The sequence below is a fragment of the Hyperoodon ampullatus genome (assembly GCF_949752795.1).
Source record: "Hyperoodon ampullatus genome assembly, chromosome: 11".
NCBI lineage: Eukaryota > Metazoa > Chordata > Mammalia > Artiodactyla > Ziphiidae > Hyperoodon > Hyperoodon ampullatus.
Window position 1 is genome coordinate 42324480 of NC_136924.1, and position 26182 is coordinate 42350661.

Sequence of the window (26182 nt, forward strand, 5' to 3'; positions counted from 1 at the left end):
TTTGTGTGTGTGTGTCTCTGTCTGTGTCCATTTCTCCAAGGAGCCCAGTCCCTTTGATTGGAGAACGGTATTAGAAGCCAAGATCTGTGTGACTGTTGTGCTCTTGTCAAGTATCTTTTAAAGAAATTATAAATAAGGGAAAATACCTTTCATCTTTGCCTTCATTTACCATTACCTGTCATCTTCATTTCTTTGTAGAGATCTGTATTTCCCCCTTGTATCGTATTCTTTCTGCCAGAAGAGCCTTCTTTAGCATTTTGTGCAGGGCAGCTTTTCTTTGTCTGAAGATGAGTATAGAAACCTGGGTTGACAGCTTTTTTTCTTTTAGTACTTTAACGACATCATTGCATTGCCTTTTGTCCTGCATGGTTTCTATGGAAAGTCTGCTAAGGTTATTATTTTTGTTCCCCTTCTTAGGGTTTGGTAAAATTCCCTGGCAGTTAACCAAGTCCATCATCTTAGCGTCCTAGTCTAGTTAAAATGACATCTCCATGTAAGGATGGACATGGGCGTTAGAGCTGGGCAGAAAGGCCCGAGCTCCATCCCTGCTCGGCTGTGCACAGGCTGTGGCCTCGCTGGGTTTGATTTCTCACCTCTGAGACAGGTGAGTAGCTGCCTTTGCTTGCTCTGGGTCAGGATGAAATAATGTGATATGTGACCCGCGAGCTGTGTAGCGCCTGGTGCTGGGTCAGCAGGCGGATGTTTCTCTTGGTTGGGTTGTCTTGGTGCACATCAGTTAAATCAGTGAACTGAGGCTTCGCCCAGATGAGAAGCCACATCTGTTTCCTTGCTCAAGGCCAAGGATTGTGGCTCACGGCGTGCACTCCCGTGCCCAGCCTCACATTCCCCCTCGACTGGCTGTCACTGCAGCTCATCTTCCCAGAGTGCAGCCTGAATGGTGCTGTCTCTGAGCGTACCACTTCCTTGTTCAGACGCAGAGCCCCCCATGACCCCGACTCGCCGCCATAGCCTGACTTCTGCCCACCCGCTTCCGCCTGCCGTTCTGAGAACCTGCCCATGGTTGTACTGGCCTGTAGGCCTCGGTCAGCCTACTTCCTTTGCTTAAAACCCCATTTCTGAGAAACAAAAACAACAAAAACCCAAAGACAGCATTTAACAGAAAACACGTTATGAATCATACGGTCCCGGGTGAGCACTTGATGCACATCTGCCTGCTGCCGGGCCCATGCACGTTTGCAGGAGTCTCCTCTGGGCTGAGCCCTGAGCCTGGGCCCTGGGGAGCCCTGAGGACCTTGCTGTTGGGGAGCGGGTCACAGGGCAGTCCCTGACTGTGACAGATGTGTATTTGCTGCGGCCCTGAGTGGTGGGCAGGGCGGCCGGCCTAGGAGGACATCAGGGAGGAGGGCAGGGCATGTGAGGCCCAGTGGGGCGAGGTCCTGGGACCCTGCAGCCACCACGAGGGGGTCATGCTGGTGACTGGCGGGGTCAGATCCAGAGCGGCCACAGGGAGTCTCCATGGAGAGCCCTGGGGGCCAGGCCAGTGGGCCTGGGTTTATTGTGGGGACCTGGGGAGCTGTGGGAGAGTAATTTTCATCAGGAGAGTGAGGTGGCTGGCTGTGTACAGTTTGGAAACTATGCTTATTTATCATCCAAGACTCCCTCTTCCACGAAGCCTTCTTAAACCTCCTTCTCCAGCAGAATGGACTTTCCCCTCCTTGGATGCTAGCATGCCGCATGCCTCTCTCTCCATTTGGGCCCTGGGAGGCCAGCTGACCATCCGGTCTTCAGCCAGTGTGTCTAGGCACCTCTTTGGTGCCTTTGTGTGGGGTATCACTCCTGGGGCTTTCAAGCCTACACTTTATCAGGAAAGACCAACAATAACACAGATTTCTACACACTTACTTGATTACAGTGGTGATAGTTATTCCAGAGGAGGCGAAAAGGCCTGTGTGAATGCATTTAATAGACAGCAGGCCCACCCAGGCGTCCAGTGAGTCCCCCAGGCTTGCGGAGCACTGCCCCACCCATGGTATTAACGCCACGAGAGCAGGGCGATGTGCAAATGGATGACATGCTGTCACGTGTGGCCTGGCATGTGGCATATCGGTGGAAAACCCCAGAGTCAGTCTTCAGTCCTGCCTTCTCCTGTATCCTCCCTCAGTATTAAGTCCCTTGAAGGCAGCGGCTGTCTCTCATCTCTGCCTCTGTTGCAGCCCAGGCTCTGGGCTGAGGGCCAGAGCTTAGGACACAGAGCCGATGGGTTGGAGGAGGGGACGGAAATCTCAGCAACTGGACACGGTGATATCTTCATTCAGCTGCTGGTTTGGACTGAGTGGAACGGGTTGTCTGCCCATTCGGGATCTAATTGAAAATAATAGTGAGCAATTTAATACAATGGTTTCTTAACATCTTTGGCATAAATTAGCAAAGGGCTTCAGAATGTTACATCCAATTGAAATGGAACTGACAGTATTCCAGTGAAGGGTAAGTAGATGCTATTGGAATATCCAGGGAGGAGTTTCTGATCAGCTCCGGGGGTGAAGGAGTTATGCTTGTAGTGTTCTGTTGAGCCACAAAATGTTATTTATAACCCTTGTCAGGGGCAATTAAACTGATTGATGATTAAGAAAGTTTAATAGTTGAATAATAAGATGCAGTTCTTGACAGCTATTTTTTCTCATTCTGGAAGCATATTTTATGAGTCTAATAACAGTGTGAAGGATGGGCTGTGGAGTATGTTGTGGTGTAATTACGTGGTGGTGATATAATATCCAGTCTGGTGTTACATGGTATGTTACTTATAAAAATTAATATACCAATTATGATTTTTTGATTTATTATTGAAGCAGTTGGTTAACCACTCACCCCAAGCAGGGTTAATTAGTACATATTGATATATTTGATTAAAAATACACTGATGTTGAATTGGATAAGAAAGGTCAATCAAAATAAATTATTTTCTCACCACCCCAGAAAGGTATCATGATTTTAGTTATCTTTCATCCCTATGTGAAAAGGTGGCTTCAAACTGACCAGAAATGTTTGCTTTGCTTGGTGGTGCCGTAAGCATTCCATGCCGTCAACGGTGGTGTTTACATTCTCACAGCAACCTGCACATCTCTCCTTGCCTGTGGAGTTTTTTGTGACAGTGTTTATCCTTATGAACCATTTCTTACGTCTGTGAAAAGCAAACATAGTTGAAAAAATTCTTCTTGGAAATAAGCGGCGATGCTGCAAAGTAGGAACCACAAAAGAATAATAAACTTAAAAAAAGTCTAGCGGCCCAAGTAATGAAAATGCAAATTGAACCAATAATGTAGTTCTATTTTTGTCTGTCAAATTAGCAAAGATTAAAAAAGATAACCCTCTGTGCTTTTCAGGTGAGGTGAGATTGACACCCTGTAATCTTTTGGTGAAAGATTCCAGGCTTTCTGGAAAGCACTGGGCGCCTATTGAAAGGCTTGGACGCCTCCTTGTCTGGAGGAGACAGGAGAAGGGCATGAGGATCGGGGCTGGGGCGTTCATCGTAGAGGCCTCTGTTCTTGTGGAGGCTCCGGGTGAACCCAGATGTCCAGCCACAGAGGATGTGTAAGCCAGTTGTGATCTTCATGCGTTCTCAGTATGTGAAAATGACCAGGGTATAAACAAAAGTAGTAAGACATAACACTTCATATTTAGTCTCAATTCTGGATTATTAAAACAATGTGTGTATGAATGAGTGTTATGGGCTAAATTGTAATACAGTGAACTATACCAAGATGTCACCTGTAGCTGCGTCGTGCATTTACGGATGCTTTGCCTTTCTTTTATATACACTCTGTATCCTCCAAGTTATTTTCAAGCATCATGCATTGTAATAAACGCACTGTTAGAAAGCACGCTTGCCTGGAATAAGCAGACAGAAGAAGGCCCCTCTCGGGGGTCAGCCTGGCCGCCCCTCAGTTGACGGACATGAGCTGGGGTGTATCCAGTGTCTGGCCCCGCCCTAAGGTGGTGATGTTGGGAAAGCACGTGGAGGCTGCCGTCCGCAGCCCAGGTGGGTGTTACGTCGGTGAGGCCGTGTGTGCACACGGACGGCGAGGGGCCGAGTGGTGCGATGGGGGGACCAGGGGGCTCTGGCAGAGGCATCTCTCCTCACTTTCAGATGAGCCTCCCGTGGGGAACACCCTCCGTTCTCCGGGATCTTAGATTTACGTGCTCCCTGTCGCTGACGAGCCAGGAACAGGATTGGCCTGGAAGATAAACAGAGACCAACAGATGGAGGCCAGAGTAGCCCCTTGAATGTGGACCCAACCGGGCTGGGGCGTGAGCTCCGTAGGCATCCTGGGACGGGGGCGAGCAGTCAGCTCCCGGTGGGGTCCGTCCTGCACGGGAGAGGGAGAAGGGCTCTGCCAGGCCCCACGTGCCCCTTGCTGTTGCCCAGAGACCTCCCTGAGGAAAGGGACAGCCACCAGCCAGTGATGCTCTGGGAAAGCCTCCCTGACAAATGCCCCGGGCGGGTCCGTTTGAAGAAGGGGCCCTTGTGGAGGATGGATTGGAGGCGGGAGACCCAGGCCATCCCCTGCCCCCTGATCGTGGCAGACACCCCCCCGAAAGGGCACCCCACATCTCCTGTATTTGGAGGGGGCTGGTCCTGTGTCTCAGGTTGGGGACAGTGTCCTCAAGTGGAAGGGGATGGCATGAGGGCAGCCCAGGGGTCCTGGGCTCCTCCTGCAGGAGGGTGACAGGCAGGGACAGGAGCCGGGAGGTGGTGGCGCAGTTGTGGCGAGGGCTTCCAGCCCCAGGGCATCGGGGTTCCTTCTGTGCACCTAGCTTCTTGCCCTCCTTGGGTGGCTGCGGCCTCCTGGGGGTGGTGTAGAACCAGAGGCTTTGAAACCTGGATCGGGTCCTTCTGGTTCCCTTTGTGGCTGGGACCTGGCAGCTGGTTGTCCTGTTCCCGGGGACTGTGCCAACCTTGTCACCCCCCGCGCCCTTCTCAGCACTTTGCTGGCCCCCCTGCAGCCTGCATCTGAATCCCGTTCATCCCATGGGTGCTTAGTTATCTGTCGTCAAGTTGCGGTGGGACAAGGGCTCCCTGTGGGCAGGGGTCTCTGCGTGTGCGGGCACAGAGGACCCCCCGCCTTGGGTGGCATTCTTGCTGTCGGGGAGCTGTGATTTATGGGCACTTTGAACTGTTTGTCCTTGCCGCCCAGCCTGCCCCTGTCCGCAGGGCCCTGGAGGGGATCAGCTCTGCGGGTGTCATGTGTAGCGGGCCTGCCCCAGGTCTCCGGGCGCTTCTCTCTCGGGTTCCCAGGACGGCAGTGGGCTTGGCCGCTCCTCGAGTTAGGTCCCATCTTTGCTTTATCTGTGGACGTACTGAACTTGGGGGAATGAGCATGCATTTCTAGTCATAAGCACCCTCACTCTTGATTGCACTGAGAGTGCTTCTTCTGTGGCTGTGCTTCTCGTGAGACAGAGCTGCAGCCCTCTGCGTGTCTGAGTTCTTTCACGAAATCTATGCAAAAGGAATATGTTTTCTCCTCTGTACTTTCTTTCCGCCCGACTGAAGCGTGAAGCTTTTCCTTTAATCAAGTATGAAGCGAGCTGGGTCTTGGATGTGGCTCACAGAGGCGGCCTTGATCACGAAATGTGTCCCCGTCTGTCCCGTCCCCCACCCCCAGACTGCGGCGTGGAGGGACATTCTGGTTGGTTCTCACAGTCCTGGGAGGGTTAGTACTCTCCAATTCACACGGTGAAGAAACAGAAACAAAAGGACCCTGAAACTATGGGAGGGATGGATGAGGCATCTCTTAGGGCGCCCGTAGGTCCAGCCATCCCCGCCTCTGTCCACCATCGCCCTGGCAGCAGTGGAGAGCCAGCGGGCACAGGCGGGCGGCAGAGGTGGGCTAGGCTGGGATAAAGCGGGTGCAGGAGCGCCATGCACACCGGGGTCCAGCTGGGACTCCCCACGGGGCTGGTCCCGCGCTGTCCTGAAGGTAGGAGCCGACGCCCAGGCCTTCGGGCAGCACTCAGGCTGTCCCCCTGATGCCACCCCACGGGCAGGGGACCCTGGAAGGGAAAGGCTCACCTCCTCACCCCTGTGCCGAGGGCCTCCCGTCTCCTCCGTCTGTCCTTCCTCCAGTCAGTTCTGGCGCCCGTGACCTCATTTGACCCTGACTCAGCTTGGATCAGAGCAGACCCAGACTCCCGGGAGCCTCCACCCTACCGCTGTTTGGAAGCAGCCTGGCTCCAGGACTGCTCTCCCCGGCGTGTTTAGTGCTGTGTCCTTCTGAGCGTCCGCGTGGGCGGGACTTTGCAGGCTCTGCTTATTGGCATGGCCTGTGGTCAGAATGTGCCTTTTGATTTCACTTGGCCCCTTGTCCTTTGAACTGACTTTTCCACTCAGCCTTTTCGGCGCTGCCCCCTGGGACCTCTGAAGGCCTCCACTTTGTCAGCAGGTCCTTTTGGAGTTTTCTGCCCCAAACATAGACCTGCTACTGTCCCAGAGCCCCGGTTCCTTGTCGGAGAGGATGGTAACAGAGACTGAAATCTGGATTTCCCGGGAGCACTCAGGGAAGGAGGATCCCATAGGCGACAGGCCGCCAGTGACCGAGCCGAAGAAAGGCCAGGATCTGAGCCGTCCTCCTTTTAACCACGTTCCTCTCACCTGCACTTGTTGGCGGTGGCACGTTAGTTAGCGCCATGACAGGCCTTGTGTGCCAGGTGCAGGGTTGGACCGCTATTTAGAAATCTATGTTTTCTTAGCGTCTTTTTTTTTTTTTTTTTTTTTGCGGTACGCGGGCCTCTCACTGTTGTGGCCTCTCCCGTTGCGGAGCACAGGCTCCGGACGCGCAGGCTCAGCGGCCATGGCTCACGGGCCCAGCCGCTCCGCAGCATGTGGGATCCTCCCGGACCGGGGCACGAACCCATGTCCCCTGCATCGGCAGGCAGACTCTCAACCACTGCGCCACTAAGAGGAAGCCCTCTTAGCATCTTTTTGATTTGGGGCTCGAGGACCCTCAAGCCAAACTACAGGGAGAGGGTCTGGGCAGACTCCCGCTTCGGATCTCGCTCCACAGCTGCAGACAAAAGAATGGCCAGCCTCCAGCTAGGAGAATAGATTTCCTCAAAAACAAAACAGAAACCTTCGCCCAGGACTGCTGGCATGAAGAGAATTCAGTAGAGCCCGTGGAAAATGACAACAGAGTGATTAATACAAATCAGGCCTTTGAGGCTTTGCTCTGACAGAGGCTTTCCGCCTTCATTTTCTCTGTAAATAGTGTTAGCTAGTTGGTGTTAGTTCATCTTTTATCCCAGGCAGCTTTAGTATTGAATTGAGTCTCTTAACTGCCTTTGAGTAAACAGAGGTTCATGGTACCAATATATTAACATAGTCTAAGTTTTTGAAAACAAGTTAAGCATTTCAGAAAATGTGGTAAATGAAGGTCAAGCATCATCTAAGCGTTTTTAAATTTTTGCTCCCATGTTCAAGTTGAGTAATTGCTGTTGATTCACACTTGGGTTCTACCTCAGCCAACTTGTAGGGACGCCAGTGCCTTCAGATTGTAATGCATATCTGTATGGTTTTATATTCATGGTACATTTAGCTTTTCAAGCGGCTCAGGACATTTTTAGGCCCATCCTCAGTGCTTATAGCCCCATGAGACCAACAGAGAGACTGCAACAAGTTATAGCTACAGTGTTCATGCAACTCCCTGATTTCCGTACAGCTTACAACGTTCTGGGCCCGCACCCCTAATTCTGCATCTTGTAATCCCAGCACAAACGTGACAAAGGAGAGACTCAGTCATTTCTTCAGGCAACTGGGTCAGTAGAGACTTGGGAGAATTTTAACCTAGTCTTTCATTCAGTTGAGTATTCTACCCCCCAACCCCCCATCCCTGGACACTGGGGACCCAGGGCTCTGTCAGGGGCCTTCCACAGCAGCACGTGGACTGACTTAGTTCTCGTACATGCCGGGTACTAGACGGGAGGGGCAGGCACAGCGCTGTCGCCTAGTGATTACAGAGGGACCCATGTGAGCCTGCACAGGTAGCTAGCCAGACAGTCTGGGGAGTGTGTGTACGTGTGTGTGGATTTTGACAGACTTATCTGGATTGTTGTGATTTGGGCTGCTGAGTTTCTTGTGTGTTTCCTCAGGGTAATGGGTGACTGGGCTGGCCGGGCACACATCCCGAGCCTGCTGGGAGGCCTGGGCTCTGCCCCTGAGGGGTGCTCGTAGTGGGAGGCGCAGCTGTCTGAAATCCCAACAAGGAGAGCCCCGCTCCCGGGGGATGAGAACTCACCCCCTCCCCGCCCCCCTTCCCACGCCTCACGGCTCCCCCTGGGAACTCAGTGAAGCCAAAATGGGTTAAGGAACAGCCACAAAGGCACTTGGGGGAAAAAAGTCAAACTTCACCAGAACATAAAAAAATGCAAATTATACCTCATTTTACTGAGCTGTTTGTACCTTCCCAGTGAGCAGAGGTGGAAAGAAGGAACCGCTGATGAGGGCTGGTGGGGTCCACAGTCTCAGGGGCCCTGGCTGTGGTATAAATTCCGAACGCTCGTTTAAAATATTTTACTAATATTTACTAATATTTGTCAGGACCCTGAACATGTTCTTAGCTTTCCTTCACCTTTCATTTGAGATGTTTATATTAAGCAAATGATTCTCAACGTGGCTCAGACCCCTTATGCAAACATGATGCTCATGGCGGGGGGCTCTCCTGATAATAGTGAAACGTTCCACATGACGTCCGAAGCAGGGATGTGGTTAAGGAAACCGGCAGAGCACCAGGTCCTGACCATTTACCAGCATCTCTATAACATCCCAAAGAGTGTGTTATAAAGTGGAAAACCCTGGCTACGAACGTCAGTATCAATATATACACATTTATATTTACAGTGCAACCATAGCCATAGAAAAGCTGAGCGAAAACTACGTGTAGAAGAAACTGGAATAAAATTAAACTCAGGTAGCCGGGAAGTGTTTTACACAATAGACTTGTGCCTCATTTCCCTCTTTCTTTACAAGTCTGAGTTCTTCACATTTTCCTCTGTGACTATGGATTAAAATTATCCATGCCTGATCGTCGTATCCCCACCACCACTCAGGGTCTCGCACGTGCCCTGGGCGCCGCCTGGGGTGCCCCGCGCCCCTCTCAGTGCCCACGCTGGCCTCACAATGTCCGAGGCCCGGGCAGGCCGGGAGTGCCCGAGCCGTGGCTGTTGAGAGCCGTTTGGTCTCTGGCCAGGTTGCGGGTGCTGAGTAAAGGGCCCCACCCTGTTACTCACCTCTGCCGCCCCAGTTCCCGGTGTGCTTCGGGGGAGTGGGAACCTCCCAGGGTGAAACCCAAGGGACCAGCCGTTGGGGGCCCCTTTGGGGACCTGTGCCTGCATTTGCTTTTCCTCTTTGATTCCAGCGTGCACAGGGCGATGGCCGTGGTGGTGGCTCAGGTGACTCTGGAGACCGTTCTCCAGGCCTAGGCCCTGCACTGGGCCGCCTGCAACACACCTTCTGTGTCTGGACGCTTCTTAGGTCAGCGATGGAGAGCGGGTGTGCTGTTTGCAAAATAAATGTGCGTCTCAAATAAGAAGAAGAAGTTAATTTGTTGGACATTTCTGTAGTCAGGCCTTTTGCAGACCTTCTCGGCACCCAGTGGCCCCAGTGGCCCTCCCTAACTGCAGGGACCTGTAGCATTTGCTGCATCCGTGAGCCAGGAGGCCACCTGACCAGTAGGAAAGGAAGGGCCCCCTATTTTAAAGGAGTTTCAAGGGTTCTTTTCTTGGGAATGAATTTCTTATTATTGACAAGTCGGAGAGCCACACAGTTGATTATATTATTTTGAATAGAAGTATGCTTCAAAAAATATTGAAAGGAGCCCATTTTGCTTTGACCTTGTGTTGTAATCCATGGACTGTCTGTCCAGGTTGTGTTTTGAGCCTCATACTTTCTGTCATTAGATTCCATGAGGTTGGGTTAGTTACAATGTAAGCAGTTTTTTTTTAACTTCCTGTTCAGGGTCCTTTTGCTGAAGGTAACAGAGGGAAGAATGGGTTGAAATGTGGCAATTCTCGATTGATGGATCATCAGGGGCATTGCCAGGGTGACTGAAAGCCTGGTTCCTGGCGAGGCCATGCCTGGTGAGTGAGCACAGACAGCCTTTTACGCAGACATGTTGGAACTGCTGCAGCGGCCGTGGCCATGGACCCCACTGCAGTCTGCGCGTGAGACCCTGATGTCAGGCGCCAGCAAATGCCATGCCCACTTTCGCCGTAAACTGCATCACAGTTGGGATGTCAGTAGCCTGAAAACATGAGCGGAATTTTGGAGTTGATGTGTCTGAATGATTTATTGAGGACCAGGAGTTGTCAATGAAAGCAAGCTGCTCATTTGCGAATGGCCCTGGCCAAAGTCACCTTGTTGGAACTCTCAGTGAAGGCTGGGCTGCCCATCAGGTCGGGCCGCAAACCCTTCTAATGAGCCAGAGCTTAAGGGCCTCCATCACCCCAGCAGCAAAGGTGCTCACAGTGTGACTTCCTGGGGGTGCACATCTGGGCTTTCATTGTGTCATTAGTAGTAAAGTGGAACAGCACCTTATTTCATCCTAACCTGGGGGCCAGGGGGGCCTACCCGTTCTCACGGGGAGTTGGGCTTGCACCATGGAGCCCGCGCCCCAGCCAGATGGAGAGCCGTGGCAGGGCAGGGCCCAGGGCCCCCGTCTCAGCGCCTGGCTCACCATCTGGGCACAGCAGAGTTCTGTGGACGTTCGTGGCCTCTGGCCTGTTTTGTCAGATTATTTTGCAGGACGTGTTTATCCTTCTCTTAGTGGAATTTCTGTGTTTTGTGTGCGCCCTGTGGTTCCTGAGACTGTTTCTCTTTACCTGTATCAGCGCTGGGTACCTTAAACTTTGAAATGTGACTGATTTTATAGGTGAACTCATTATATTTAGTTGAATTGATTAATAACTAGTGCTACTGATCATTTCTTTATGTTTTTTTAAAAAATATACTTATTTATTTATTCAGGCTGCGCTGGGTCTTAGTTGCCGCACGCAGGATCTTTAGTTGCGGCATGCAGGATCTTTAGTTACGGCACGTAGGATCTTTAGTTGCGGCATGCATGTGGGATCTAGTTCCCCGACCAGGGATCGAGCCCGGGCCCCCTGCATTGGGAGTGTGGAGTCTTACCCACTGGACAACCAGAGACGTCCCCATTTCTTTATGTTTTTAACTGACTTTTTCATAAGTAAACTTTTCAAGTATTTTCCTCATTTTTACCAGGCTGACTTATATATTTTTCTTGCTGGGAAATAACTCTTCACAGATTGTTTGATATTATTCCTTGGCCTGTACTGTGTTGCAGATGTTTATCCAATTTGTTTTACTTTCTCACTTTTTCACTTACAATGGTTTTACATTTGAATATGGTGATGCAGACCAGGTTTTCCTTCTGTCCTGGGCTTTTCCCTGGGAGGGTCTTTCTCTGAGCTGCGCACACACGCAGAGTTGGGATTCCATCATCACCCTGGGGGAAGTGTCTCTACGCGCACCTTCTGGGGTGACTTTCTGTCCCAGCGCGGCACCCCCGAGCTTTCCTTGCCCCCTTTCTGAATGCAGCTCAAGGCTTTGAGGAGCAAGCAGGGTCTCGTGTTGGTCAACCTTTCTTTCCATTTGCCTGTGTTAGTAATGGTGAGGGAGGGTTTTGCTGATTGATTTAAAGACCCGTTTATCCTTTGAGGAATTATTTTTGACTTAATTAGATAAAGGGAGTAAATCAATCGAATGAATTGATTTATGATCAATTTGCGTTTGGCAGATGAGCATGACTCCAGGAAGCTTATTCTCTGTATGAATGACTGCTGTCCGCCTTCTGAAAGATGGGTCTCTCTACAGAACCTGCTTCTGATTGGAAACACGGCATCAGAAAGGTCTTAACCAAAGTCCTCCACTCCTTTCCCCGTTAGGGAATCCTGAAGGGCTTAAACCCTTTAATTCAGTGAATAGATGTGAAAGCTTTCGTCCTGTGAGCCTGATGAGAGAGGGTCGAAGCTGCACTGCATCTCAGATGAGCACTGTGGGTTTAATGGTCTGTGTGCCCCCTCGGGAAGGCCGCGTGTGTCCTGCTTACGACTCTCGACTCTCGGAGCGCGGAGAGGGCGGGAGCCTGTGAACCTGGGGGCCTGTTTTCCTGAGAAAGTGTGCCTGCGATTCTCAAAGGAGAGCTCTGCATGAGCTGCAGCCTTTCAAGGGGGGCCTCAAGATCAGAGGGAGCCTGGCCTTCTCAGAGCCCCCTGAGCTTCTGCGGAAGGGAAGCTGTTCGTGCAGGCTGTATGTGACATCGTTTGGAAGAATGCCTCCTTCAGTTTGAAGGAATTCTCCTTGGTTGACTCGTTGTTTGCGTAGCCATTAGTGGAGGCAAGTTAGACTTTATGTATAATCTTAAATTCGTCAATAATTTGGATATTTCCCTTAACCAGAGACATTGGAGTAAAGTCTTTTTTCATTCTTCATAGAGTTCGTTGGCATAACTTTTACTGTGTTCTATCTAGGTCCAGTTGTTGATGTAGTTACTCCTCCCTCCTAGGCTGTCGGCTCTTTGGTGGCAGGCTGTCATTCACTTGGTGGGTGTTTTGGGGGCGTCTGCTGTGTGTGGGTGGAGGGCCTGGGGGCACGGAGGGCGGGGTGGGTATGGCCCTGCTCTCCAGGGGCTCTTACTGCAGTGGGGGGACGGAGCACACAGGTAAAGCAGTAGGGAGTGACACAGCTCGTGACACCTGCCATGGAGGAAATGCCGTGGGACGTTGCCGCATCCTGGCCTGACAGCTGTCCTCTGCAGCAGGTGGTCCAGCGCCTGGCATTTCATGGTGTGGAGTTGATCTGTTTTCTGGCAGTGACTTTACCAATGGGGGGACATGAGTGGTGCGGCCCAAGATCTCATGTGAGCCTCCGTGGCGGCTGAGGTTCACACGCTCTGTTTGGGAGCATCTCCCCCGCCTCTGGCCTTCTCTTCCTGTCCACAGTGCTGTCCCTCCATCAGGTCCCTGCGCCCCCCACCCCGCTGCGTGCAGACGCCGATGCACAGGTGTCTCCACGGCTCCCCTTCCCGCTAAGGAAGTCCCGCTCTGGAGCCTGCCGCCGGGGGCCACGGAATCAGGATCCTCACCACCTCTTGTCCCGCCTAGTTGTGCAGAAGCCCATGCAGCTTCCCGGCTCTACCTCCTGAGGCCCCTCCCCCACGTCACCTTCTTTCCCGTCACTGTGTGCTCTGTTCTGCGTCTTCCCAGGCCCAGTTCGGATGCCACTCCTCCCCTGCTCACGCCTCCCCGGGGGTTAGGGACTCTGTGCTCTTCTGAACCTGCTATGTCTGTCCCTTGTCCCTGCTCACTCTCCAGTTGGCTGGTTCTTTGTTCACAGACACGGCCATGTGAATTGCATCTCCCTAGAGATAAATCAGGTAAACAAATGTTATCAATAAATAAGGTCGATAAACAGAATGAGTGAGTCAGCGCATCCGTGGACGAGTGCGTGCATCGGTGCCCTCTTCCTCCAGACTCTGCGGGTGGTTCTTGGTTTCGTCTTCCCCTGCCAACCATCCCCGCATTTTCTTGCACATACAAGTGCTCAATACAAGTTAATAGAATCAATCAGTATTTCCACCAGTAGCGTTTCTGTTACCAAAAACTCCTACTCACAGAATTATGAAAAAAGTCAAAGATCCCTTCAAGCTAAAAGAATGTTATGAGATTAAAATTTTTTCTTTTGCCAAAAGGACATTATGAAAACAAGGGTCACTAAAAATACAGAAATTTCCGTTCACTCTTGGGCTCCTTACCACACCACCACTGCCGTTTTCCCGTGTTGCCGAGAGGCCCTTTCCCCTGGGGATCAGATACCTGTGTTTTTATAGGAAGAGACCAGTAGCTGCCCAACCCCCCCGCTGTCCTGTTCCCGAGAGCGTGCCTTCCACTTGGGACTGCACGTCTGTGAGACTGGAAGCCCCGATGGGGTGTGTGCTTGGGGTGGGGTGGGACGGAAACAGAGCCTGTTGTTGGTGAGAGAAGGTCGATCCTTGTCACTGGGGTCCCTCTCAGGGCCGGAAGTTGACAGTTGAATGTGGCCCAGTGGTGCCATCTTGCCTGACCCGGGGTGAGCACGTGGTGCTTGCTTTGTCCTTGATCTGTTACCCTTGTCTGCTGACAGCGCATCCACCCACGTGTGCCCGGGGCTGTGGGCTGCGGGTCTTCAACCACGTCACAGAATTGGGAACCCTGACAGGGTGTAGTCCGTGACCTTCCGTTGAACATTATTTATATTAGAATTGAACATTCCTACTGCTCAGCCAATCTGATCATAGCATTCGTTCTTGTTGCCGGGCCAAGGAGTTTCGTGAATTTACAGTCTTGAGTTGTGACACTTCTCTGGCTAAAAGCAGGATTTTTCCCTACATTGGAGCCCAAATCTATGTAATTAAGTGCTGGAGTCTCCATCACCAAAGTGTCAGGGTTTCAAATTTAAAACTCCCAAGTTGAGCGATGCAGCAGATTAGACAGTAGAACGGTTCCAGCTTGCTGATACAGAAGGGACTATTTTTGATTCCCAGCTAAGCTTCTAATTATGTGAAGAGGTTTAGTGCAGGGCTCATGCACAGTGGGTGATTGGACGTAGTCATACAACAGCGTCGGTCTCCTCCCCGCCCTCGCTGTTCCCCAGCAGGGCCGGCGCTCTTCCCCACACCTCGTGCTGAATGAGGCCGCTGTCCAGCCCGCGCTGGCGATCGCTGTCCTGGAATCCCGTGATGGTCCCAGCGCTGTTTAAACTGAGCAGTTTCCCCTTTCCAGTTAGCGAGGAGGCCGTGGGAATCCCGCCCCCAGGAGACGGAAAGCTCGGTGAGCTTGTGCCGCAGTCCCACGGGGGCAGGGACAGGGGATTGTTTCTTACGCACGAGGTCCTGCTTTTCTAGAGCTGTTGCCGTGCAGGGAGGTTAGGGACCAGGGCTCCTTCCTCCTCTCCACACTCAGTCAGAGGCCCCGGTGCCCGGCCCGTCCAGGGCGGCGGCGACACCGAGGGGACCAGCACGGCCTCTGGGCTCTGCCCTTCCCGGCCTGCTCCCTGCCCGCAGGCCCCATGTCTGTCGGGTGTGGGTGTTCTCCTCAGCGGGCTGTTTTCAGATGAAACGGCCCCAGCACCAGAGGACGCGCTGTGGAAACTCAGGCGCAACAATCGGTCCGTCCGTCCGTCTGTCGATGGTGGGCATCCTTGTCCTCTCAGTGTCCTAGGGTTTTGAGCTCATCAGCCTGCCTGTTCCTTTATCCACTGATGCTCTCTATCTCCTGGACATGGAAACACGGACAGGAAATTTCTGCTCTCTATTTGCCTAAGACAGGTTTTGGGATATTTCACAGCAGCAATTATATCCCTGTGTGGTTTTCTCCTGACCAGGCTGAGTACCTTCCATTCTTTTAATAGTTTCCTGTATCTGCCCATCCACCCACCCACCCACCTGCCCACCTGCCCACCTGTCCAGTCTGGCGGAGGCTGGCTAGCACTGGCCCCACCCACTGAATGCCAGCGTGTCCCCTCACTCTAATCATTCTGACCCCCAAACACCCTGTAAGCTTCCCAAACCATTTACAGTACCACCACCGTTGGGCACTTTTTCTCTAGGGTTATTTACCTGTGGAAAAGACAGACTTTAAACTATCCCAGTGGCTTAACCAACATTTTTTCCCCTATTGCTAAAATAACTGCATTGTGAAAACGGACGTTCTCTTTTTACCTTGTACCTTTCCGTAGAGAATAAAGAGTGATAGTTTCCTACTCCACCAATCACACCCTCGGGGCACCCACGGTTCTCTGCGGCATCCCTCTGAGCAGTGTTCTTTGTGTGCACGTCTACACAGACGTGCAGCGGTGGAGTTTTCCATGTAAATGGAGTTGTTGGTAAAGATGGGATTGTTTTACAAATTGCTTTTTAAACAATCATATGGCAGGACAGCATTTTCAAAGAATTTATTTAAATCATCCCCTAAAGGTTTTCTATGATCTAAGAAGACAAGTGAGATTATTTTTAATTAAATGTCTGCTTTTACGTCCTGTGCCTTTATATTTGGTTGTGGTCCACTTGGGACTCCTGATCTACTGCCCGGGGCTGTGGCGGTCAGCGCCTTTTCTGCCTCCCCCAGGCGCCCCTTGGGTTAGCCTGTGCACTTGTCGTCCTCCCTGGCACTCTGAGGGCTCTCTGGGGTCGCCTTCCTCGACGTGGTGTCCCCGGGGTACAGGACCTGGCCCCTGAAGGGAGGTGTCGTGGATAAGGTGGGGAGGAGGGCTGGGTGCAGTGTTACTCATGCCAGCGTTACTGTTTGTTTGTGATTAGAAGATAAACGCAAGACAGAGAATCTAGTCCGGTTTTTGATGAAATAGTTTGGTTTACATTCCGTTATTTTAAATAACGTTTAAATGTTGCCATAGTGAGTCCCCAGCGGTCCTGGCTCCCAGCCCTTCAGGGTGGGGAGTGGGGAGGCTGTGTGGGCCCTGCCCCTGCCCTGGGGGCCCTGTGCTGCGCCCCCCTCCTGCGTGGAGCATCTTCACGGGTTGTGTCAGAATGGCCCAACTCCCCAGGTCCCAGGGGTGCTGCAGAGCCACAGCCACAGCCCCGGCCACAGCCACAGCCACGTTGTTATTTAGGCCTCACCTCTGTCTGCTGCTGGCCTGGATTTGTCTGCGCTCCTGTACCTGTCAATTGATCATTTTTTCCCTTTGGGTCATGTTTCTTCCTTTGAACCCTGGGATGGCCCGGGAAGCCTCACTTCCGTGGGTCTCTCTCAGTGTTCTAGGCTGATGGCCTTTCTTCCGGCCTCTCCGCTGTCACTGAGTCCCACCTGGCGTGGGCTCCATGGCCGCCGGCCTGAAGCCCAGACTCCTTGGGCCTGTGCAGAGTGGGGTGGCTCCGTGTTTGGGTTTCCTCCCCTCCTGGTTGCACCCCCACCCCGATCCCCGGGCTGTCCCAGGCAGTGAGTGAGCTCTGGTGGCAGGTGTGCACCCTTGGGGTCAGATGGTCTTGACCCTGAGAGGTCGTCCCTGCCCCGTGGTGTGGACTCTCTGGGGGGTTAGTATCTTAGCCTCTATCAGACCGAGCCTGTACCACACCTGCTCTTTTGTTCGTGGTTTGGTCCAGCTGAGCCCCCTCGGAACCACCAGTGCCCCGTTTCCTGTGCCCCCACGCCAGGGGCAGTCACCGTGTTTTCTGCTCTTGGGCCTGTCCCTCGGCTCTGACGGTGCTGCTCTCTGTGCTCCCCTAAAAAAAATACGGGGGGTAGTTATCTCATTCTGACAGTAAGGGTCATTCCGATTCTCTCGGCTTTTCGAAGACAGATTAGCATAGGGGCTCTCTGAGTTAAATGCCATTACTTCATTACATCCAAGAGTACCGAATGGCCCGTTGTGAGAAATGACACCGATATTTCCTGGGATAAAATAATAAGCCAGCGAAACAGATGAGGAAAACTCACCCAGGCTCCTGCCCACACCCCGCGGCAGCCCCGCTGCTTGTGACCCAGGAGAAGAGCCTGAGGTCTGGGGAGGGCTTTAGTCCCCTGCTTGCCTTTTCTTATAGCTGAGGAAGTGGCTTTAGTCCCCTGCTTGCCTTTTCTTATAGCTGAGGAAGTATCTCAGTGCTTTGAAGGCGCTTGAAAGAGAGTATGTGGATGGAAGACCTCCAGAGGAGCCCTCTGATTATTGTTGACTCGGTTCCCTGAGAACGGAAAATAAATCCAGCTGTGCTCTAGTTTGGGGGGGATGCTGAATCGAGTTTCCCAGCAAGGAGGTCTCTGCCCCGACGAGGTGACTTGCACTCCTGTCTGCGAACTTGATCTTGCAGCAGGAAGGGCATCGTGATGGGCGGGACCCGGTGCTGGGCAGCCCTTACAGCGCAGGGCAGTGAACCCTGGGGAGACATGGTTTCCCCATCTGTGAACTGGTGGCGATGACGCCTCCCGCCTCGGCTGCCACGAGAAATTCCGGAGCCAGGCCATCCGCAGAATCAGGTGGGCCTCCATCCCAGGGTGTGCTCAGGGCGTGTGGACATAGGGTGCCTCTTGGGACCGCAGAGTTCCGAGGCCGGGCACCTTGCTGGGCCAGCCCGGAGGGCAGAGCGGTGCCCAGTGCAGGAGGGAGGCCCCCAGCCCCAGAGGGGGGCAGCTGGGCTGGTGCAGGTTCACGGGCGCACTCGGGCAGAGGGGAGCTCAGGGCTGGCCCCGGTGCACTCTTTATCCCAGCCCCATGTCACAGGGAAGGGGACAGGGCCGCCTGGGTCTGCCTGCCAGGGCCTTGGCTGAGCACACAGCCTGGGTCCGAGTAACCCACCCCTCCCCCATCACCCAGGTGACTGGTACCTAAATGTTTCTGTTTTCCATTTTTAAGTTGTTTTCCCCTTTAACTCACCAGCTTCTTGGGGGCGTTTGTTCCTCCTCATCTCTGTGCCCAAGAGTCTGGAGTTTAGGGACACAGGGAGGGCCTGCTGCCTCTCGTCACTTTGCCCCGACGTGGGGATGACCCAGTGACCACCGAGGGGCGGGGGATAAACACAGTGTGGCCCATCCATACAGTGGAAAGTTATTATACCATAAAAAGGAGGGAAGCACTGTCACAGGCTACGACAAGGTGACCCTTGGAAACATCGTGCTCAGTGAGAGAAGCCAGACACGAAAGGCCACGTGTCCTGTGATTCCACTGAGATGAGATGTCCACACAGGCACATCCATGGGGGCAGCACGCAGCCTGGTGGCTACCGGGGGCTGGGAGGGGCAGGGGGAATGGGGAGTGACTGCTAATGAGGTCAGGGTTTGTCTGGGGTGATGAAAATGTTCTGGAATTAGATCGTGGTGATGGTTACCCAACCCTGTGAATATACTAAAGCCCTGAGTGGTACACTTTAAAGGGGTGAGTTTGACGGTACGTGCATTATATCTCAATAAAATAACCATCCAACCCGAACCAAACCAACAAAAAAACTCGTTGAGTGAATGAGGGAGCAGATGAAGGAAGGGAGGTAAGAGTGCTGTTTTCCTTTGCACAGAAGGACAGACGTGCTTCTAGGGAGACGCGGTGATTAGGAGTTGGATCTGCTCTGTGGTCTACACGGCCGTGAGGCTGTGCCCGGTTGGATGTGTGTCCGGGGCCGTGGCCTCCTGTCTGGGCTCCTGAGGCCCCCCATGGAGGCCCCAGCTGGTTGGTTCCCCCATGGGGTGCTGGCCTGGAAGGAGCCTCCCTGTTTTACTTTCTGATTTCCGCTGTGAACAGAGGACGGAGTGGGAGGGTGTTCACAGGCGGCTCTCCCAGCGCAGCACCTGGTGGGAGTCAGGCCGTGTCGGGCTGCTGCTGGGGAAGCGATCGAAGCCCGGGTGTGAGGTGTGCACAGGTGCGGAGGGCTGGCCTGCTCTGTGGGGGCGGTTACGAGCCCGGGCTCCGGGACGGATGGCGGGTCCACACCCTGACCCCACTCCTTACCAGGCCGCCACCGGGCCGGCTCGTTGTTTCTCTGTACCCCATTTCCCAAGGGGTGCAGTGGTGGCTGTAATAGAGTTAATAATGCATTTAAAACATGAAGAAGAGTGCCTGGCATCTAATAACCACTCAGTAAATGTTAGCAGTTATCATTATTATGATTATTGTCATTTTTACCTACTTAAAACTTTCTAAATATATTCCGGGCTGAAATGTTTCTTTTCTTGAAGAACATTTTCCTTGTAAAGTTGCCATGCACATTTGCAAAATACAACAAAAGTAAATAAAATTAAAAGAATAGGATGCACAATTTAAAAAAAATTTCTTATGAGTGTTATGCTGGATGATAGCAATTTTTATAAGATTCTAAAGTTAATTTCTTCAAACGTCTGATAAGCCATTTCAATTAGGCATCTGTTTTGCATTTTAAAGCTTTTAAGTTATGCTTTCTCATTAGATTTTTTATGCTTGGAGGAGGAAATTATTTAGAGCACCATTGCCTATTCTTTCTTTCAAACACATCTGTGTTTTTGCTTTCTTGGTGTTTGCTCATAGCATAGAAGTATTTATGCAGTGTGGTTTTGGGAACTCTAACCTTGGAAACGGGTTTTTAGAGGGGTGATTACTGAATGAATATGTGAATATACGAGAAGCAGAATTTTAGAAATCTTAGGAAAAAACGTTCAGACTTCAGTGAGGAATAAGTAATAAATTGATATTTTAGGTCCTCTCTTATTAGGATGTGAAATGCCTGAGAAGCAATGACTTACAATATGTTAATTATGTTAATTAATTGGAGAGGATTCAGAATATGAATTATCTGCAACTAATTAGGTATTAAAATTGAGAACCATTAAGTGATGAGGTGGAAGATGCCAAGTCATCCAGCTAGAGCGAGGAAAACGGGCCGGGGGTGGGGAGGTGGGTCCTGCCGGCAGAGCGCACGTCCTCGTTCACCCCGTGGGCTAACGGCTCCCTGTCTTTCCCCTGCCCCGCGGCACAGATGAGGAGGACGTGGACACCGCTGACGTCTCCTGCGTGCCTGCGGACGCGCTGCGCAACGTGGAGGCCGACACGTACTGGTGCATGAGCCGGCTGCTGGACGGCATCCAGGTGAGCGCCCCGGAGGCAGCGCCGCCCCGTGGAGTTCATACTCCTCAGGGTGACTGTGTGTCTGCAGGCGCACACGTGCCTCTGGAGCCGGTGGGAGGGCACAGTGCAGGGCTCGGAGGGACCAGGCGCCCCCTGCAGAGTCCGATCCCCGCGGGTATTCCCCCCCCCGCCCCCAACTCGGCCACCGGTGACTCTGTGGTTCTGTCCCCCAGCGCGGGGCGTCGTTGACGAGCCGTTTCACTGTCTGCGTGAACTGGGTTCAGAGGAACCCGCCTCTTAAAGGGCGTTGGATTTAAGGCCTTGGCTCCGCCTCCGTGACACCGGGGCCGTCAGCGGCCAGCCCCACCATCCCCGCCCGCCTCGGGTCAGGGATCTCAGCGCTCAGAGGGCCAGTGACGCCGCCGGGTCCCAGAGGGAAGCGTGAGCTGGAGGGCATCCTGCCCCCCGTGGGTGGGGCTTCTGCTGGACCTGGTGTCAGCTGGGCCCCTGGCTGGGATTCTCCCAGGAAAGCCAGAGTCTTCCGGGGCCTGGGATGGTTTTATGGAATCATCCATTCCCCTAAATCAGGGGGAAACTCATACACAGTGCCCGGGGAGGAGGACGTTGGCAGGTCAAGAGCAGGAAGACGGGCTGGAGCCTTGCGTGTGGCGGGAAGTGGCCGCGGTAGGTAGATGGCCCTCGAGCCAGCTATGGGCCATTTTAGGCTTGTCTGGTGCCCACACAGCTTTCCCAGACACTTGCCTGGGGCCGGGGCTGCACCCACTCTGGGGCGGGAGAAGGGATTTAGGGCCGAGCTCCCGGGCTCACCGTGGGGTGAAGGGGAGAGGTGTGAGCGCTGCGGCACAAGGCATAAACCACGCTCTGACGACACGCATGCGGGGCAGAGTGGGACCTGGAGGGGGACCGTGAATTTGCCAACAGAGGAGGGGAAGAGCCCCGGGCAGGGTTTTGGTCTGAGGTTCGTTCTGGTCACTCACTGGAGGACGGTCCAAAGACGGCCGCCACAGGACGGAGGCTGTGCGGGGGCCTTGGGTTCTGCCAGGATCCCTTCGTCCCAGGTAAGGAGGGCCCTTCCACCTGAAGAGAGAGGACTGGTGTTGCAGATGCACTCGTCACAGGTGTTTCCCACCAGCTTTGGCTTTTCCTGAGCTGTTGTCATAGCAGGCGTTCCTGATGCCGCCCGCTGGAGAGGCCTCAGCTAAGCTGCTTGATTGGAAATGGTCCAAGCAAGGTTTTTCTAAGATGTCATCTAAAGACTGAGTGAGGCCCTGAGGTTTAATTTGAATAAATCAGCTAGGACGATTCTGTTGAAGAAAACTGTGTGGGTTCCCATTCCCCTTGATAACTTAGGAATTGACAAAGAGAAAGCAGAAGCCCTTTCTGGAGTTGAACAATAGAAAGCTTGTATCTGAGAGCCCATCAGAACACCTCCTGACTGATTTTGTATCTTGTAAAGAAAAATGTGCCTGCTGGCGACACATTTTGGCCCCAGCATCAATTCATCATTTCTCTACTCTGCTAACGTTTTCATATTTTTCAGTCTTTCTCCCAAAACTTAAGACTCTTTTCCTCCTTGGAAAGGAGATTGAATCATAATCTGAAACTTTTTATAAATTTCAGATGTCACTTTTCTGATCATGAGTGATGGAACTTCTGCTACTTAAATACAAGATTATCCGGCTTCTATTTGTAAATAAAATCAGCTGTACGATGAAACCGATGCTGGCTTTTCATTTTTCACCCGAGATTTGTTGTCTGATGAAATGGTTTCTTGACAAGGGTGCTGCGTGGAAGGCATAATGCTTCTCTGGCATGTGTGTGTGTGTGTGTGTGATTACCACGCACGCCAGGCCAACGGCAGCCGTCTGTCTTTCTGTCACATGCACACGACTGATTCCACGTGATCCTCACGTGAGCAAGCGTTCAGCGATGCCCATTACCAGCATCCAGGGAGTTTGGGGGGACTCTTCTGTAGTTCCCTTAGATGAGGCCATCCCCTGTGACCCCGTGTGAGCTCCGTGGGGGACTTTTCAGTGTGTGCAAGTACTCTCGCCATTGTAGTTTGGATAAGTGTGAGGATATGAACTGACTTAAAATCAAGAGGAAACATGGACCAGGTGTCATAAACCCATTGTATGCTATTATAAATAACATATTTTTATGATAAATGAATATTTTCCATTGCAAAAATGTTTAGTGAGAAGAAAGGCATGGTTTTACTTTACGTGCCTTGAAAGAAGACAGCTGAATTCTCATATGTGTTTCTCCAGTCAACCTGTTGTAATATGTTTTTTTTGGTTGAAGTATATGAAGAAAACCCAGCCTCTCACAGGTATGTAGTTGGAAAAGGGAGAAGTATTTTAACAGCCCTTACAGATGATTTTGGTTGTTTTCCCTTTAATACTGTACCACAGCCGAACAGATGGTAGTTTCTTAAAGGTCACTTGCAGTGTGAATGTGAAGCCATATCAGTGAACATTTTGTGCTCAGTCACAGTAAAATCCATTGACCTATCTTGCACTTGGAATAGATCTTTTACACACGCATGGTTCTGTCACATCAGGCACTGGTCATTGGAAAATCCTGGATGCCCGAGGTATGCAGATCTTCTAAACATTGGTGCGTTTCATCATACAGTATCAAAAAATCACCTTTGTTAGTGTTACCACCGTCTCATAAAGAACTGTCAAGCCCAGAGTGGTGGATAAAAGTTCTCTAAAATTCAGATTTTGGCTTAAAAGTGCAAATATTATTGGCAGCAAACACTGTGAATTGGTTCCCTTGAGGTGACAGGGTAACTTGGTTCATTTTTGAGAAAATGTCTGCCAGATACCCAAGTTTGAATAACCAGTTTGCTTGTTGGTCATTCTTTCAAGTACGTTTTCTCTTGGAAAATGTATCCAGTTCTGCTCTCAGCTCAGAGAATTGCACCAAAAATTGCTTTTCCGGAAGAAATCAATGTTTTTGGGTGCACGTCTCCAGAGCTTTAAACGTTCTTCCCATTTTTCCCATATAATACTGAAAAGATGTTTATCAAGGGTCAAGATTTAACCCAAGACTAATCATAAGATTAGGAACTTTTCCTGTGTCACCCAGGACATCCTTAAGTGAAACTGCCTCTTTTTAAACCCCGAATGTGTGGCATTGAGTACGGTTGTGGATGCTGCCTTGGTCTGTGCCGCGAGCCAGCACTTCTCCTTGCCACCACTTCTGTAGCGTGACAGCAAATGCCAACACGGCGACAGAGGTAGATGCTGCCTCAGTATCATTATGAATGCAGTTTGGACCTCACAGGCTGCTTGAAAGGGTCCCAGGGAGCCCAGCGGTTGGCTGAGCACCGTGGGAGCTGCAGCCCCGCAGGGAGAGATGCTCTCATGGAGAGGCCCCCAGGGTGAGCTCACAAGACGAAAAGTACACGACAGAGAAGGTGCGCCACGAGTGGACGTCGGCTGGCACTGGGGCTGAGGGAGCTGTGCCCTGGGCTTGGGATCCTACAACAGTGGGTCTTTCTGTCCGTGTCCTGCTCCTTGGATCCTGGGCATCGTGAATTGACTGCATGTTCCTAATGGGGCCTTTGGGAACGTGAGGTGGAGGGCCCTGACGTGGGCTTTCCCGTCTCGTTGGCAGGATAGAGCCACACTCGGGTCTCATAATGAGGTCGCTTGTCCTCAGGTACGATGTGAGGAGTCCAGCCAGAGATTTAACTTTTAAAAATAATTTGGTGGGGGAATTCCCTGGTGGTCCAGTGGTTAGGACTTGGCACATTCGCTGCCATGGGCCTGGGTTCAATCCCTGGTCGGGGAACTAAGATCCCACAAGCCACGCAGCGTGGCCAAAAAAAAATTTTTTTTGGTGGGCCATTATTTCTTCCAGTGGTTTCACGGATTGTGTCTTTCTAATGCCGCCTTTGGAGGTGATTTTTGGTTAGGTCACCAAAGGCCGTCTGAGCCAGTCCAGCTGATGGGCTGCTTCTTTACAAAGGACCGCCTTGCGACAGGCCCGCAGGACCTGGGCCTTGGGGCCGAGGAGGAGAGTGCCCGTGTATTTTCTGAGGGAGGAAACTGCTCGAAGGCCTCTGCTGCGGCGCCGGGGCAGGGCAGGCCCAGGTCCCAGTCCAGGTGGGCGAGCCCTTCTCTGGCTTCTCGGGGATTATTCTTGGGCCTTTGCCAGCCTTCTCATTTCACTAACGACATGACGCCAGGGCTGTCGGGGAGCTCTCACCTCTTGAGTTACGGCTTCCATACTTGCCTGCCCTGCAGTCATACTATTACTCTCAGATTCATTACTTAGCAGGACAGCCCCTTTGAGTAGAAAAGAACTGTTGCCTTTTATAATTAGTCATTTACATTTTCTTTCCTTGGGGAAGAATTACTCAATTCTAAGAACTGGTTGCTGGCATGGAAGGGATGGCAATATTGGGGAAAGTGATGATATTATCTTGGAACTTGCCAGAGAAAAGGCCGGAAATGTGGTGGTGTAGTGACTGGCAGAGAAAGGCCGGGAATGACCAGACCTGTGACTGGGGGCCGGAGGGGACACTGTCTTGCAGGCGGCGGGGTGGTCCCTCAAATACAGCTGCTGTGAGTTAGCCAGGGGGAGAAAAAGGATGACGTATCACAGGGAACCAGAGCCTGCACAGGGAGCCCTTGGAGAAGGTTCTGCTCCGAAAAGGAGAGTGGCCCGAGGCATGCTCAGAAGGTGGCCCAGGATCCTCAGAAGGAACCAGAGCCTCGATCTGTTGCCGCCTCTCAACCAGACTCCAAGGAAAGAGAACAAAGGGCCGGTGCGTTGCTTGGGAAGGTGGTGGAGAGGATGCGTACATGGCCTTGACGTGGCTTTTGTTGTTCACGTCAGGAGTCTCCAGCTGGAAAGGGCAGCGGAGTAGCAGGAGGAGGGCGCAGAGCCAGACCTTGTGCCCGGCCCGCGGGAGGCAGTGACGGGCTGGAGCGCCCGCTCCCACGTGGCACTCTCCTGTCTCGCATCCAGAGGCGTCACGCGTGGGGTGGAAGCACCTTCAGAGCTGTGGTGTTAGAGCTCCAGTCGATAACAGTGAGGACTCTTGGCAACATTTTAGAAGCGTTCATTAAGTAGACAAGAATGTGTGGGTTACTGGGCTGAAGCAGAAGATTCATTAAGCGGGAGTTATTGTGCGCCAGTGTAAAAATGAAGATTAAAAAAATTCAATTTACAGTAGCATTGAAAACAGTGAAATCCATGTTGTTGCCTGGTTGAATCGCTCATTCCTTTTAATTACAAAGCAGTGCTCCATCGTGTGAATCTATCACAGTTCGGTTAAACATCCTCCAGATGGTGGAAGCCAAGGCCGTTTCCAGTCTTCGGCTGTTAGGAGTGAAGTTTCTGTGAACACTCATGTAGGCGTCCTCTTGTTGACGTGTGTTTCTTGTCTCTTGGATCAATACTTAGGAGTGGACTTGCTGGGTAATGGCGTAGGGCTATACTTAGTTTTTATGGAAAACTTCCAGATCTTTTCCCTGAATTGGTTGCGCTGTTTCATAAACCCATCAGCCCTAAGGTCTGGCTGCCCCACATCCTCACTGGCGTTGCACGGCCCTGTTTTTATTTCTGCTGGTTAGCAGTCCTGTGTGTGTGTGTGCGTGTGTG

The 26182-nt window shown here is 52.1% G+C and overlaps 1 protein-coding gene across 6 annotated transcripts in view; it reads left to right on the forward strand.

The window, feature by feature from the left end:
• Window positions 1–26182, forward strand: part of TBC1D22A (TBC1 domain family member 22A) — a gene marked incomplete at its 5' end in the record, with an annotated part of 316544 nt that overhangs the window by 165190 nt on the left and 125172 nt on the right. For 5 of the 6 annotated variants that reach the window (XM_079715580.1, XM_079715576.1, XM_079715575.1 and 2 more), the window contains one exon: window positions 20451–20560. The exons of the other annotated variant lie outside the window; for it this stretch is intronic. In XM_079715580.1, coding sequence (XP_079571706.1) covers window positions 20451–20560 — 110 coding nt within the window. The remainder of the gene's footprint in view (window positions 1–20450; window positions 20561–26182) is intronic. 6 annotated transcript variants of the gene reach the window in all.